Raw genomic sequence first — 12,794 nt, 5'->3', positions numbered from 1 at the left:
TTGACCTACCCACCCCTCCTTCCCTAGTAGCTGATAATGTCCTCCCTTTGTGTGTGTGCGTGTTACAAAAAAAAAAGGCTTGAAAAAAAAGTGTGTATGTCATAACATTTTTCCAGGATTGTCTGGTGCTGATGTCTGTATGTGGTTGCAGAGTGAGTGTCCTGCCAGTGTGCATGTGCGCGCTGATAGATGTAAGTGAGTGGTCCTTAGTTTACACTAGTCCAAGAGAACAGGTCAAGAGAATTATCTTAAAATATTAGCTGCCCTCTTACCCTTTCCTCCCTTCTCTTGTCTTTCCACTCTTTTTTCCTCCCCTCCTGTTTTCTGAAAGGGACACAGCACCTGTTGCACTCACATAAAGTAGACATTTTTGGAATTTAGAGTGAAATGTCTTGATTTTCTTGACTTTATAACAGAGATATTGATGCACCAGGCAACCAGGCAAGGTTTTATCTGAATTTACTATTTTTTTATCAATAGGTTTATATTAGCTATTTGCTGACAGTGATATTAGAGATGTGGAAAATGTAAAAATGAAAACAACAGAAAACGTAGCTATAAACTTTACTTACCTCTTTGTAATGATCACATTTATTGTTCATGCCTATTATAATAAATGTTATTTTCTAGATTTACATTTTAAATCCCACTTATTTAAACTTCAATGTGCTTGTTGTTTTCACTGGAACTACTTTTTCCACTTCCTCCACCTGCTCTCTCCCTTTAAAAATCATATCTGCTTTGTTTAATATCTCACTTATTTTTACATTTACACAAGATGGGCAAAGATTTTAGTCCTTAAAGTTTATAGTATGTCTTCAATATTATTACTGTTATTTAAAAATCATTCCGAATGGCCCCATCGGTGAAATTTCACCCCATAACTCTTGCCTCTATAGGCTGTTCATATTACACATTATTTTCGCTGCGGATGTCCCATCTGAGTTTAGGCCTACAGCTTATTTTCTAAAGTTTCATAAATCCTCCTTGTGAGCATTTGTCTGATTAACTCGACGACAGACGCGCTTCCCCTGGCGCACTCGAGCTTGAATTTGTCCTTGGCTGAGTCGGCGACTCGCCACTGCGGGGCGTCTGGGCGCTGGAGCAGCTCCTCGAACCGCTCCAGCAACAGGCTGCCCCGCTACATCTGCACGGGCAATGCGTGGTCATCATCTCTCAGCACTGCGCTATCACACAGAAGGGCTGAGAAGTGTCGCTGCCCTCCTCTAACTGTAGATTTGACCTTTGTGGAGGTAAAGTAGTTAAAATTAAATACAATATAAAAAATTATATTAAATATATATTTTTAAATTAGATTGATGAAAAAAATAATGGGCAATGAAAGTACAAAGAAAATAACATGTTAATATTAATTATCTTTTCCTTATAAAATCTAATATATTTATGTATAAAAGTATTGTTATGTCAACATCTTGGCCATTACCTCGTCACAGGCTTCCTCTTGTTAATAGAAAAAAACGCAACTTAAATTGAAATGAGAGTGTAACTGGAGCCCATGGTCTTCTTTGGTCCGCTGCGTCCGTTTGCATGTAATTAAATTGCGCCGAGCGCACTTATCAAGCGGAGCTGACAACGTGGTGTGGATAGAGTATCTAAAAGCGGTCACTGTCCCAGCTGTGCGCACCTCTTTCCATGTCCCCTTCCAGCTCTACCTTTCGGTAATTGAATTAGCTCGGTTTTAGGTGGGGGAGGGGCTTGGCTTTGTTCGAGAGACGCCCATTCAAATAATTTCAAACCAATGGGACTATCCCCCGCTCCGTCGTAACCAAACCCACTCTCTCACTCGGCGTCTCAAGCTGCCTGCTTGTGCCCTCACCTTCCTGCGTGTCCCGGCGTTTGAAACCCAAACATAAGAAAAAGAGGAAGACTTCATAGCGCGCTCATGGGAGAACGCAGTATTTTTTTCATGCCTGCACGTCGCACGATGGCTTATATATGAGGAGGACAGTTTGGGATGCGACCATAAACAAGCGCCTCCACGGACAGAAGCGCATGAGAAAACATAACTCTGTCCTCCCCGACACCGAGAAGGACTCCTCCCCGCATCGGTCGTGTCACACCCGGTAAATCGCCGGGAAAGGATAACATTATTTTTTTTTCACGCTGGAAACGAAAGACCGTGTCCAGCTTTCCCCATTCATTTCTCAGTGACTGGCTGACTGTATGGCTTTAAAAAGTTGCCTGGAAAACATGGACATCTGACGTGCGCCTTACAGCGTCATTGGACACATTGATTCCCCCCTCTCTCTTTTTTTCTCCATCATATCTTGGGCTGGCTAATCCCCTGCGCTTTCGGTTTGGAGTAAAGAATAAGTGTTCAGCAGCTGTCATTTGCCCTGATACAGGCTACATCCAGTAGCTCCCTGCAGGAACACGATCACACCACAGAAGACACTGCCTGTTGTGCTGCGTATTGGTGCCTACATTTGCTGATCACTGTTTGTGCAGTAGATGGAGAGATATTTTGTCACCTTGATACGGATTTGTTAGAGTTGACAACCTTCACCAAATAAAGCTCATGATTCATCTGAACTTTCTCTCTGCGTCAGCGAGAAACGCGTTGCTTTTGTAACTTCACATTTCCTTCGACCCGAAGAAGTGTCATCCGAACTGTCATTAATGGTTTTTCCTTCGTTTTCTATGTTGTGCGCATTTGTATTTGTTTAGTATTCACAAACTGCGCCAGAAACACGCGGACACGTGTGAATGAGACTCATCACCTGTCCCGGTTGAAACGCCCGTGCAACTTGACTGACTAACCTACGCTGAAGAGGAATACGTGCCGAAGTTTGCTGTAGTGATGCTGCAATTGGAAATGGTTGTCTTCGTCTGCTTGGTGCTGTTGATGTGTGTATTTAGCCAGGAGCCAAGCTCCAAAGTGGTGGCCGACCGCTACGCTGTCTTCTGGAACCGAACCAACACCAAGTAAGTGGCTTCTCACCGGGCAGGTTTAACTACGGAGGGACGGCGAGGTTCCTTCTCTTATGTACGAACGACGGCTTTTCAGGTTTGCCGGACCACATCAGTATTTATTCTCCGCAGTGAGGGCATAATGCCAGCATCTGTAGGTAAATGCTACAACCAAGGACAGGAAAAACCCTCTGTCTTATTTTCAGCGCGAGGCTGCTCATAAAAAGCGTACCTGCCGAGAAACTATAGATTAAAACCGTGCGTAACAAGGCCCGGACATAACCTGTAAAGCCTAATGTTCCTTCGCTTTACCCGCTGTCAGTATCGTCCTGATAAGGAAAGTAACCATTTACCCTCTTACAGACAGAGGGACTGTGCCATACAATCAGGATCATTATCTTATGTTCTTTCTCTCCTCGGTGGACTCAAGCTGTGCTTGACACGACCCCACCGGAGCCATTAACACCTGTATCTTATTAGTCTCAGCACAAATCCAAAAAGCCCATTTACCTACAAAATATGGTAATTAATTTCCTCGCTTTTAGATTACATGTGTTTGCTTCATTCGGAAAACTCCAGTTATAGGAGTAACGCCACGAACAGGCCAAATGTCTCAGACCTGTGAACTACGGAGGAGGGCTTCTCTATGTCGCTTGTGCGTTTTGCGTTCAGGGCATTTATGGCTTCGTCACAATATAGAAACTTAAGATACTGATCGTAGGCACAGATAGCCCATATGTCAGTCAGGATTAAAGAATCAATTTTTCATATTTCAGGACAGTTACCATAATGTAATCTAGACGCATTCGGCGATATCAACACAACTAAAAATACCTAAAGGAGTGCTTCATAAGTACAGAGTAACCACAGCAAAAAAAGAAAATGACAGAAAATGTCAAACTCACATTTGAATAATAAAAACACGCAGTAGATTAAATCCGAAGTGACGTTATCGCCAGTTTTGAGAGTTTTAATTGGTCAAGTTTTATTTTTTTCTTCTTTAAATTGCTCCTTGTTAAATTTGTTCTCGGATCACCTTTAAGGGTTGCTGGAAAATTAAGCAAAATGTTATCAATGTTTCTTTAGTTCATACGTTTAACAGTCAATGTGAAATATAGTTTGTAAAATTACATTTGTGCAGCATTGAACTGTAGCATGTGTGGACTTATTACAGTGAAGCAGTAAATGAAGCATGTCGAAATTAAGCAGCGTTTTTCAAGCTTTTAAAGAAACTAATAACAGATGTTTTGCTAAAATTAAATACAAGAATACTAATTAACTGTGTCATCTGTGAAAGGTTTAATTTGCCTTAGTAAAGAGATGGCTGGTTAGTGTGAAAACCAATAATTTGTCTTCTTAAAATAATGTTCTCCTTTGTTATTCTGAAAGAGACAAGGTTTTTCTTGAAATTTATTTATTTATTTGTTACTTTTTTCATAGATGTGAAGATAAATTGTTACTTTAGAGTTTAGAGGACATCTATCTTGTCAAAAAATGGAACAGTTAATGTAACTGTGAAAAGAGGCGCTTTTCACTTTTTATTTTAGGAAAATAAAGATACTTATGTGTTTAACATAATTAGATTCACCAAAACTCAGTTTGTAAGTGAGAATGTAGGTCATTCAAACTCGGCAACTTCAGCAAAGCAAAATGAAAGTTTGTGAGAAGTGCTGCAGTCCTTGAGACTGAAACTTCAACAACGTTGAGTTAACCTCAGTGCACATTGTGGACATTCGTTGAGACAGCATTTCCCACTAAAAGTCCCTTATGGAGTTAAACTGTACAGCCTTGTCTCAGGCTTATTAAGTCTAAATGCTGCTGGTTGAGTTTACAGAGAGATTTCACTGAGCTGCCAATGGCACTTAGTATTTGTTGAATAAAATGCTTAACACAAAGCCATTAATAGCATATGCTGAATTTGTTGCACAACTATTTACGTTCAGTTTGAAATTTGGGAAAACATGATTTATTGCTTGAAACAATTAGTGGTCAGGCTTACAGACGGAGGGCTGACTGTAAGCTTTCTCCTGAAGTCGGGGCCAGTCTAGCGGGGTGTGTAGATTCTCGGCCTGATATACCGTAGACCGTGACTGCTGTGGTCTTAGTCCCTATTCCAGCTTACCCTGGCTGTTTATTTATGGAGCGCTTTCTTCAGTAGAGGCAAACACAATTTTAAGTTAAAGTTTGAGTTAAAGATTTCTGCTGTTGATAGACACACTTTCATTAGTCTGCACATTTTTTTTCCCCCAACAAAACAGTTTTGACTTGACTTGCCGCTCTGTTAACTTGATATCTTCCAGATGTGCTGACAAGTTTCAGTAAAGAAAGAAACAACAAAAAACAAAGTACGGTTTAAAGAAAAATGGAAATATAAGTACATCTACGTTTGATCTTTGATCTGACATAGGAACGCGGAAAAAAGAAACGGTGAGAGTGTAAAATACGGTTGTAGTGATCCGTGTTGCACTTTTACTGTCTTTGAGTCCGCTGTAAAATCACAGAAACGGATAGTTTCTTGCATCTCATCTGTTTCTGAGGCTCTTTGTTGCCCGAGGAAAGAAAACAGGTTTTCATGCTAACACCAGTCACTCTGTTCTACTTACTCCAAATAGAGTTTGTTTGACTCTCACCCCTGCAAGTCTGAGGCAGGAAGCCAGAAAGGTAATGTTAAAAAGCAGTGAAGAAAAGGAGAGAGGCAGAGATGGCAAACGTGTGTTATTGATGACTCTGTTAATAAATATTGAGTCCCTTTCCTCATGCATTACTGTAGAAAGCTGGTGTGGCATGGTAGTGGAACTTGTGTGCGTCTGCCTTTTGTTCTGAGGCTTCCAGTCACACTGAAAGAATTTACAGCGTCCCTGATCACAAACAGACTCATTCGCACGTTACTTTCCAATTGATTTACTGCTATCATCATGTAATTAATCAGAAATGTTATTAGAAGAGTTAATTCCATGTTTTTTCCCCCTATGTTTGAATCAGCTCATATTCTTAGTTGCTGGTATCTGACCACAATCATTCAGGGCTTGTTTTACTACCTAGAGAAAAAGCCATTTGTCGACACTCCTTTTTTGCTCCGCGTGAAACTGCAGCTTCCTCGAACTTGAAAATTGCCCAAGAGATATGATCCATCACACTAACGCTGCTCTTTGAGTTGGGTTTTGTCATAAAACCTCTTTTGCTTTTAATTCATTTAACCAAATTGGATGTTTCACTTCAGTGTGCGCAATGTGCTGTGCTCTGCTTGCTTACTTAATCACCTGAAATGCACAGAAGTAATTCTTCTAGAGAAAGCTTCTGTATGGAAATGCCAGGTGAAACAGCTTGACTCGTAAACTTTGCTACATCTGTTTCTGTCCAACATCAATCAGCCTGAAACTGTCCGCAGGAACGTAAACATGAATTTGTCTGATTTCAAGTGTCATGCCGTGCTAAATGATTTGAGAAAGTCTGAAGTCGATGTAAACGGAAAAAGTGAAAGGGCTCAAAGTTTAAACAGTGAGCTATGCTTTAGTTTCACTCGCTGATATACAAAGCACACTGCGGTAGACCTGCTTACAGACCGTCAGTAACGTAGAACCGGGAGCCTCAGATTGGAAGTTTTTGTGTTTGGAATAAAACGTTCTGCTTTTTTTCCCCGTGAAGTTTGCATTTTCTTCAAAAGTTTTCTCATTCGAAATTATAACTGAATTACACATTATTGTGAAATGCTATTTGTGCTCGCCGTGCCACAGTAATTTCTGCCGGGTGTTTGTGTTGTTCCTGATCTGGGTGCAGGCTGAGGGGGGTTTCCTTGCCGTTTTGTTGGCTTGGTTCCATCGTTGTCTCTCACGGCCGCAGCATGAGACCAAAAACTTGCTAACTGCATTGTTTTTATGAATAGCACCTTTATCTTTTAATCTCCCTCTCTCTCTGTGAGACATCTAAACTTTCTCTTTTAGTTTTCTCTTTGATAGTTACTCAAAAGAATTTAATTTGGAATATTAGCATTTTTGAGGATGTTTGGAGAAATCCTGGATGAAACCCTACAGTTTTATCTGAAAGACTTCCATTAGTTTGAAATAACACTTCTCTCTGTGGAATCTGTCCCTCTGCTATCTCACTAACTGTCTTTGCTTGCGAGCATTTATTCCAATAAGGGACAGACAGTGACTCTAATGATGTCTCAGCTGTAATAGCGAAGAAATGGCTTTCTCTTCCATGCTCCCCCTTCGTCCTTTCTTCTTCCCCATATCCCTCCTTGCCTTGATCCCGTGCTGCCTCTCTGCTCTCCGTCTCTTTCTCTCTCTCCTTCCTTCCCTTTCTCCCTCTCTCTTTTTGTCTCTTCTTGCCAGGCGCAGAAAATGAATGAATACAATTAGATATTTTCAGGGTCCCTCCACGGTTGATGGTGGAGAAAGACGCGTAGAGGTCAGGCACACTCTGAGAGGAGCTCAGGGAGAGGTCACACACATACGGAGAGGAATAACGAAGCAGAAAGTTGGCTTGCAACAGACAAAGTAGTAACTGCAACTCTCCTTGAAGTGGAAGGTGTTATTAACATAAACAGTTTGATGCGGTTGTGGTCATGCAAATTGCTCAAGGTGATTTGTATTTTGCTGCATAATTTGTAGCTCAACCAATGAAATTTTCTAACAAGCTGCTTTAGACCTGTATATAGTAGTGTTGCTCCTAGTATTAGTCTGCTTTTGTTGCTGTCTTGATTGGCTCATCTTTGTTTGTGTGTGTGTGTGTGTGTGTGTGTGTGTGTGCGCCAAATGAGCCATAAGGTCATAAAGGGCTTGTTTCCGCTTCTTCATATTCCTGGATACTGCAATAATCACATGTTTCTGCCTCTTACTTCTCATTACCTGTCATAGACTAGTGGGTCATGAATATATGTATTATCAATCTGTGCTTGCATGTAGGTGCATTGATTTATACTAAGGCACAAATGCATAAAGTTGGAAAATCATAGTCTCTACATGCATTTGCCTTTAACAAATGGGAAAATTTTATATTACGTTATCATTCGTATGATTACAAATTCTGAATACCTGTAATTTTTAAAGTCAAGTGATATTGCCCTGTTTTAGTTGCTCCTAACCTCCTCATCGTTTTCATCCTGACTCACTCTGTGTTCTACTCTTTCCTCTCCCTCTGTCCCCCTGTCTGCAGGCTGATTAGTTCTTGTTAATGACCCCTTGCTCTGTCATTTTTTTATGCTTGTGGCATTGGCAAGCACAGCCACCGGCAGAGCTGCAGGGACTGCGAGCGGAGGGGACACAAAGAGATCAAGGCAGAGAATAAAGACCAAAAAAGAAAAATATAGGACTTGATAGAAAACCAGCAAATTGTAATGATAGTGCTGGGCAGTATAATACTTTTATTCAGTTTAAATGTAGTATTTTTGTCACCAGACATGTAAATGCACTTTCCATTTAAATTAGATTTTTTTTCCTATTAACTAGAAAATGAGCCCAGCAGGCAGCAGTCAATGCTTAGTCAATGTGCTTGGCAGAGCAGCTGTTCTTCAGTGAGCAGTGGAAGAGGGGTAGGGCTCTTGGCCGTGACCCTTGTGAAGGAACTATGCAGCGGACAGAAGCAGCCCTGTCGTCGGGGGCGACTGGTCAGACTGTAGACTTGCATATGCTAATCCTGGTGAAAGCACCTTATGACGAAAGTACGGAAGTGTATTTTTATATAACTAAATATACTTTTATATGTTAATATTTTCATCTTTGTCTATAGATATATATATCAGAAAACTCGTGTTTTTTCATTAGTAGATATATATTAATGAGTAGCGATATCATACTGGTAAACTGTAAAATTACCACTTTTAAACGTTATTTACTCCAAAAAGGCAGGATTGCTTTAAAAATAAAACATAATTTCTGAAGCGCATAATTCCCTTGCCCGGACAACCACACATTAATGTCCAGGTAATTGTTTTCACACTAGTCACACCAAGGTCAGATGGTGTGCTGAAACACTGCTATCAGCTGAGTGATCTACTTTTCAGCCCTCATTCAATTGTTGGCATTCAACCCATGGGGGAAACAGTCTGTATAGTTGTACTTGGAAACAATAAAGTATTTACCAGCTTATGCAACTTCCACGTGTGCAAATCTTGGTGCAAGACTTATATTCTGTTATGAAAATGTAAAGACAAAAAACCTTTACCCTTTTTTTTTCTTTGTTGCCTTTGTACTAGATGCATTTGTTTTTTATTTGCAGACTGATTTATTTGTTTGTTTGTTTTTCCGCGCCACTATCGCAGGCCTCTCTGGCTAAAATTAACCAAAAAAAAAAATAAAAAATCTAAGTTGTATATTTTTTTTCCTACCAACTCTAATTTTTTTCCTCTTAAAGTGAATTCATATCATCTGAATCCAAAGTGTACTCTTACTGTGAACACGGCAGGTTAATTTATGGTTTAAAAGGTTAAATAAACATAGAACTAAGAAGAAAATATGTATAATGCATTTTAGGAGATCAAAAAGAGTGGTCAACGGGAATAAATGATCACTTTAGTTCTAATGAGGGTTCAAACACCAATCCAGAAAGCTCGCGCGTTTGTTACGATTCTCATTCGCGGCTGAAAATGGCGCTTAACCATATCCATCTTCACGTCCTCTGCGCTCTTCCATAAGATGGAGGCCTACAAGCAGCTGTTATAACGCTCGGTTGGTCTATCCCCCCCTGACCAGAAAGGGGCGCTACTGAGAGAGGTGTGATACCTTCTGTGCCCTCTGATCTCAGTTGAAAGGAGTAGTGTTGAAAGAGATATATATATCTATATTGGTATAGACCAGCACTTTCTGTTTTCTGTGTTTGACCTTGTTAGACTCATTTACTGTAAACTTCATATTATTTTTACAGGAACTACACGGATACGTGTGTAAGGCCAAAACAGCTGATGGGTTTCTTTAAGAAAATAAATAAATAAATAAATGTTTTCACTTATTTTGTCACCCGTCACTATTTGAACTGGAAAATGTAATGGGAGCGATTGAGACTGTTCGGGTTTTTTGCCAGGCACATTTTCCACAGATAATTCCTTTCATGGTAGACTGGCTTCGGACTGTACGCTGCCGTTTTCCTTATTTAACTTGGGGTGCTGCGGGGGAGTGACTGGATGTTTTTCTAGCTGGGCAGCAGTGTGGAGAATAGATCCCAGAAGAGAACACATCTCAAGCTTGTGAATAAAGACCTAATTGACAGGTTGTAGCCAGTTGTAAATGACTCATGAGGTAATTCATCTTCACAGACAGACTGAGAAACACACAGTTGGGTTGTAAAGTTGTGTGGTCTTCTTTCTCTTATTGACGCAATCTTATTGATATATTTGCAGACTTTTACAGCCCCGCCGCAAAAAGAAAAATTAGAAAATATAAAACACTGATTTTAGATTAGGACGGCGTTAACTCCTTCACCACCTGTGATTATTTTAAAATGGCTGACACAGCCTGTTCTGCTTTCAACGAGTTCCTTCTTGTTTACATTAACATGGCCATGAAAAAGTGGACTAAATATAGGTCAAAGCACAGAAATGTAAGCAAACAAAAACAAAGTCACACAGTGCTGTTTTTCACTTCGTTAACTCTGTGGTTCTAACAAGACATGACAATAATAAGCTAGCTGCATTAGCTTGTTTGAACTGACAGTAGAGAAAAATACTAGCAGCCAGTGCCGCCCCCCCCCCCCCCCCCCCCCCCCCAGCGCTGCACTGCTAGACTGAAAGGCAGCCATTGTTCTGCTCTCTCTGTCCACTCCACATAGCCAGGGCTGAAAGTAGCGCATGCCTTTTAATCGGAGGGGGAAAAAAAGAGAGGCCAAAGGAGAGGAGTGAGGGAGAATCACATGAATGGCAAGGAGAAAGGGAGCGCGAGCAGCTGAAGTAGTAGTATGCTTTTGGACAGAAAAAGGGAGGAGAGGAAGAGCATAATGCAAGTGCCAGACACTGCTGGGGCTGCTATGTCGTAGTAGTAGCCAGGGGTGTCACAGTGTTTGGAAAAGAAAAGATGGCATTCTCTCTTATTTCCAACTGCCCTTTCCCCATCTTCTCTTATGTTCTTCCCTCAACACCATCCGGCTCATCGACCCCCCCAGTTTCCACCCCCCTCAGTTCCTTGTCTGGCTTTGCCACATTTTAAAGATGCATGCAGCTCGCCGGCTGTCTCTGTGTCCCGGGTGGCGGCTGTGGTTGGTTGGTGGTAGTTCTCCTGGGGCTAAACTCTGGGTCTTCACCCTGAGGAGATGTTGTCTTTACGGTTTGAGTTTAGTGACACTGGGGCTTTCTTCCACAGAGACGGGATTAATCCTGCTCAGGTTTAGACCCCTGCTTTTGTTTCCTCTGACACTAAAGACTCCCACACACAGGGTTGTGTTTACTCGGGAGTTGGTGCTGTGCTACTAAGTTGCATCTTATTCTTAACTACTGTGACACATTGCACGCTGTGCCCTTGAAAGTGCATTTTCCACTGCAAAGCATGTATCACAGTCAGAATGCCAGGGTGTGTGCTATGTAGCAGCTTAATGGAAGGTTTCGTTCCAAAATGGTAGATATCTGCTGTGGCGACAAATTGGTACAATAAGAGCGAGTCGTTTTTGTCCTTAGACGTAAATGTACTTTAGAAGCAAAGACTGTGATGAATAGTGTGGATAATTACGCATGATTGTAATTCAAATAGTAGATATCTAAATGTGAAAGAAATCTCTTCATATTTGTCTCTAGCTGCGCCACCTTGGAGTTTAATAACTCTAAAAACAAATGAAAATGATCTTTTAGAGATATCATTCTGCATTTCTCAAACTTCTTGTCAAGATGAAGTGCAGTTTATCTTTTTTAAATCACTACCTTCTACTACTACTACTACTACTACTACTACTACTACTACTACTACTCACATTAAAAGCGTTTTTTTCCCAGTCCAGGCTTTTTATGAGGCAACAGATGCCGATGTTTGATCCAAACTTTAAGGAGAATCTAGAATCAAGCAGTTAATAAATCATACTTTAAAAATGTGTAACACTGAACCAAGTCTAGCATCCTCCGCTTTGATGGCTTTGATGCTCAGACGAGTGTGCGTTTTGTGTCTTTTGGCGGTATCTTTCTGTTTACTCGCATGCCAGTGGCTAGTTACTTGTGCGCATGCTCGAGTTTCTGTTAGCATGCGTGGTTATCCTGAGACGACCTCTGCTTCGAAGCCTGCTTTAATGAAGCAGCAGAAACGCATACCTACTACTACGGCAGAGCGCAGCACTATTCTTGACCCAATTCTCTGAGCCTGCTCCTCTGAGAGCTGCTTGATAGTTTTCCCATTTTGTGAAGTTGCATTGTGTTGTGCATGTGCGCGCTGCTTTTTGTTTGTGTGATGGTTGGTATTTCGGTGTGAAACTGTACTGAGTGTGGTTTTTTTTTTTTTGGGTTTTTTTCCCCTGAAGAGAAAGTGATCGATCCCCTGAATGTGTGATGAAACCCATCTTCTCCCTCTTCCTCTCATCTCTGCCCAGCGTTGACTGGTCTGGCTTATTCTGAACATTATCCCACAAAACCAAATATGACACCCCAAAGAACAGACCGACGCGCACGCATGCACGTTTACCACTCCGATTTAGGCGGGTAGTTCATTATTTCTTTAGCGAGGTTCAAGTTGCAGGAGATGTGGTATTTAGTCTGCTTGTTTATTTTCTTCCTTTAAATCAGCAAGCAGTGAGGCTCAGAGTGCAGCAGCCTTTGAACCGCGGCCTATCCCATGACTGCAGCCCTGAGTATTAACCCAGAGCCACTGAGAGGCTTAAAAAGCCATCAGCTCATTGTCCGGAGACACAAAAACCCCCTTCCTCTAAAATCCCCCCACCCCATCCATCTCTTCTCT

The 12,794-nt window shown here is 41.3% G+C and overlaps 1 protein-coding gene across 2 annotated transcripts in view; it reads left to right on the top strand.

The window, feature by feature from the left end:
- Positions 1-1,787: 1,787 nt before the first annotated feature.
- Positions 1,788-12,794, top strand: part of efna5b (ephrin-A5b) — a 104,365-nt gene continuing 93,358 nt past the window's right edge. Inside the window, exon 1 of one of the 2 annotated variants that reach the window (XM_080895220.1) lies at positions 1,788-2,946. In XM_080895220.1, the coding sequence (XP_080751346.1) occupies positions 2,822-2,946 (125 nt within the window). In that variant the 5' untranslated portion in view covers positions 1,788-2,821. The remainder of the gene's footprint in view (positions 2,947-12,794) is intronic. The other variant, XM_080895219.1, reaches the window with a different exon arrangement.

This window comes from Rhamphochromis sp. 'chilingali' (assembly GCF_963969265.1).
Source record: "Rhamphochromis sp. 'chilingali' genome assembly, chromosome: 10".
NCBI lineage: Eukaryota > Metazoa > Chordata > Actinopteri > Cichliformes > Cichlidae > Rhamphochromis > Rhamphochromis sp. 'chilingali'.
This window is presented reverse-complemented; position numbering and strand designations above follow the sequence as displayed.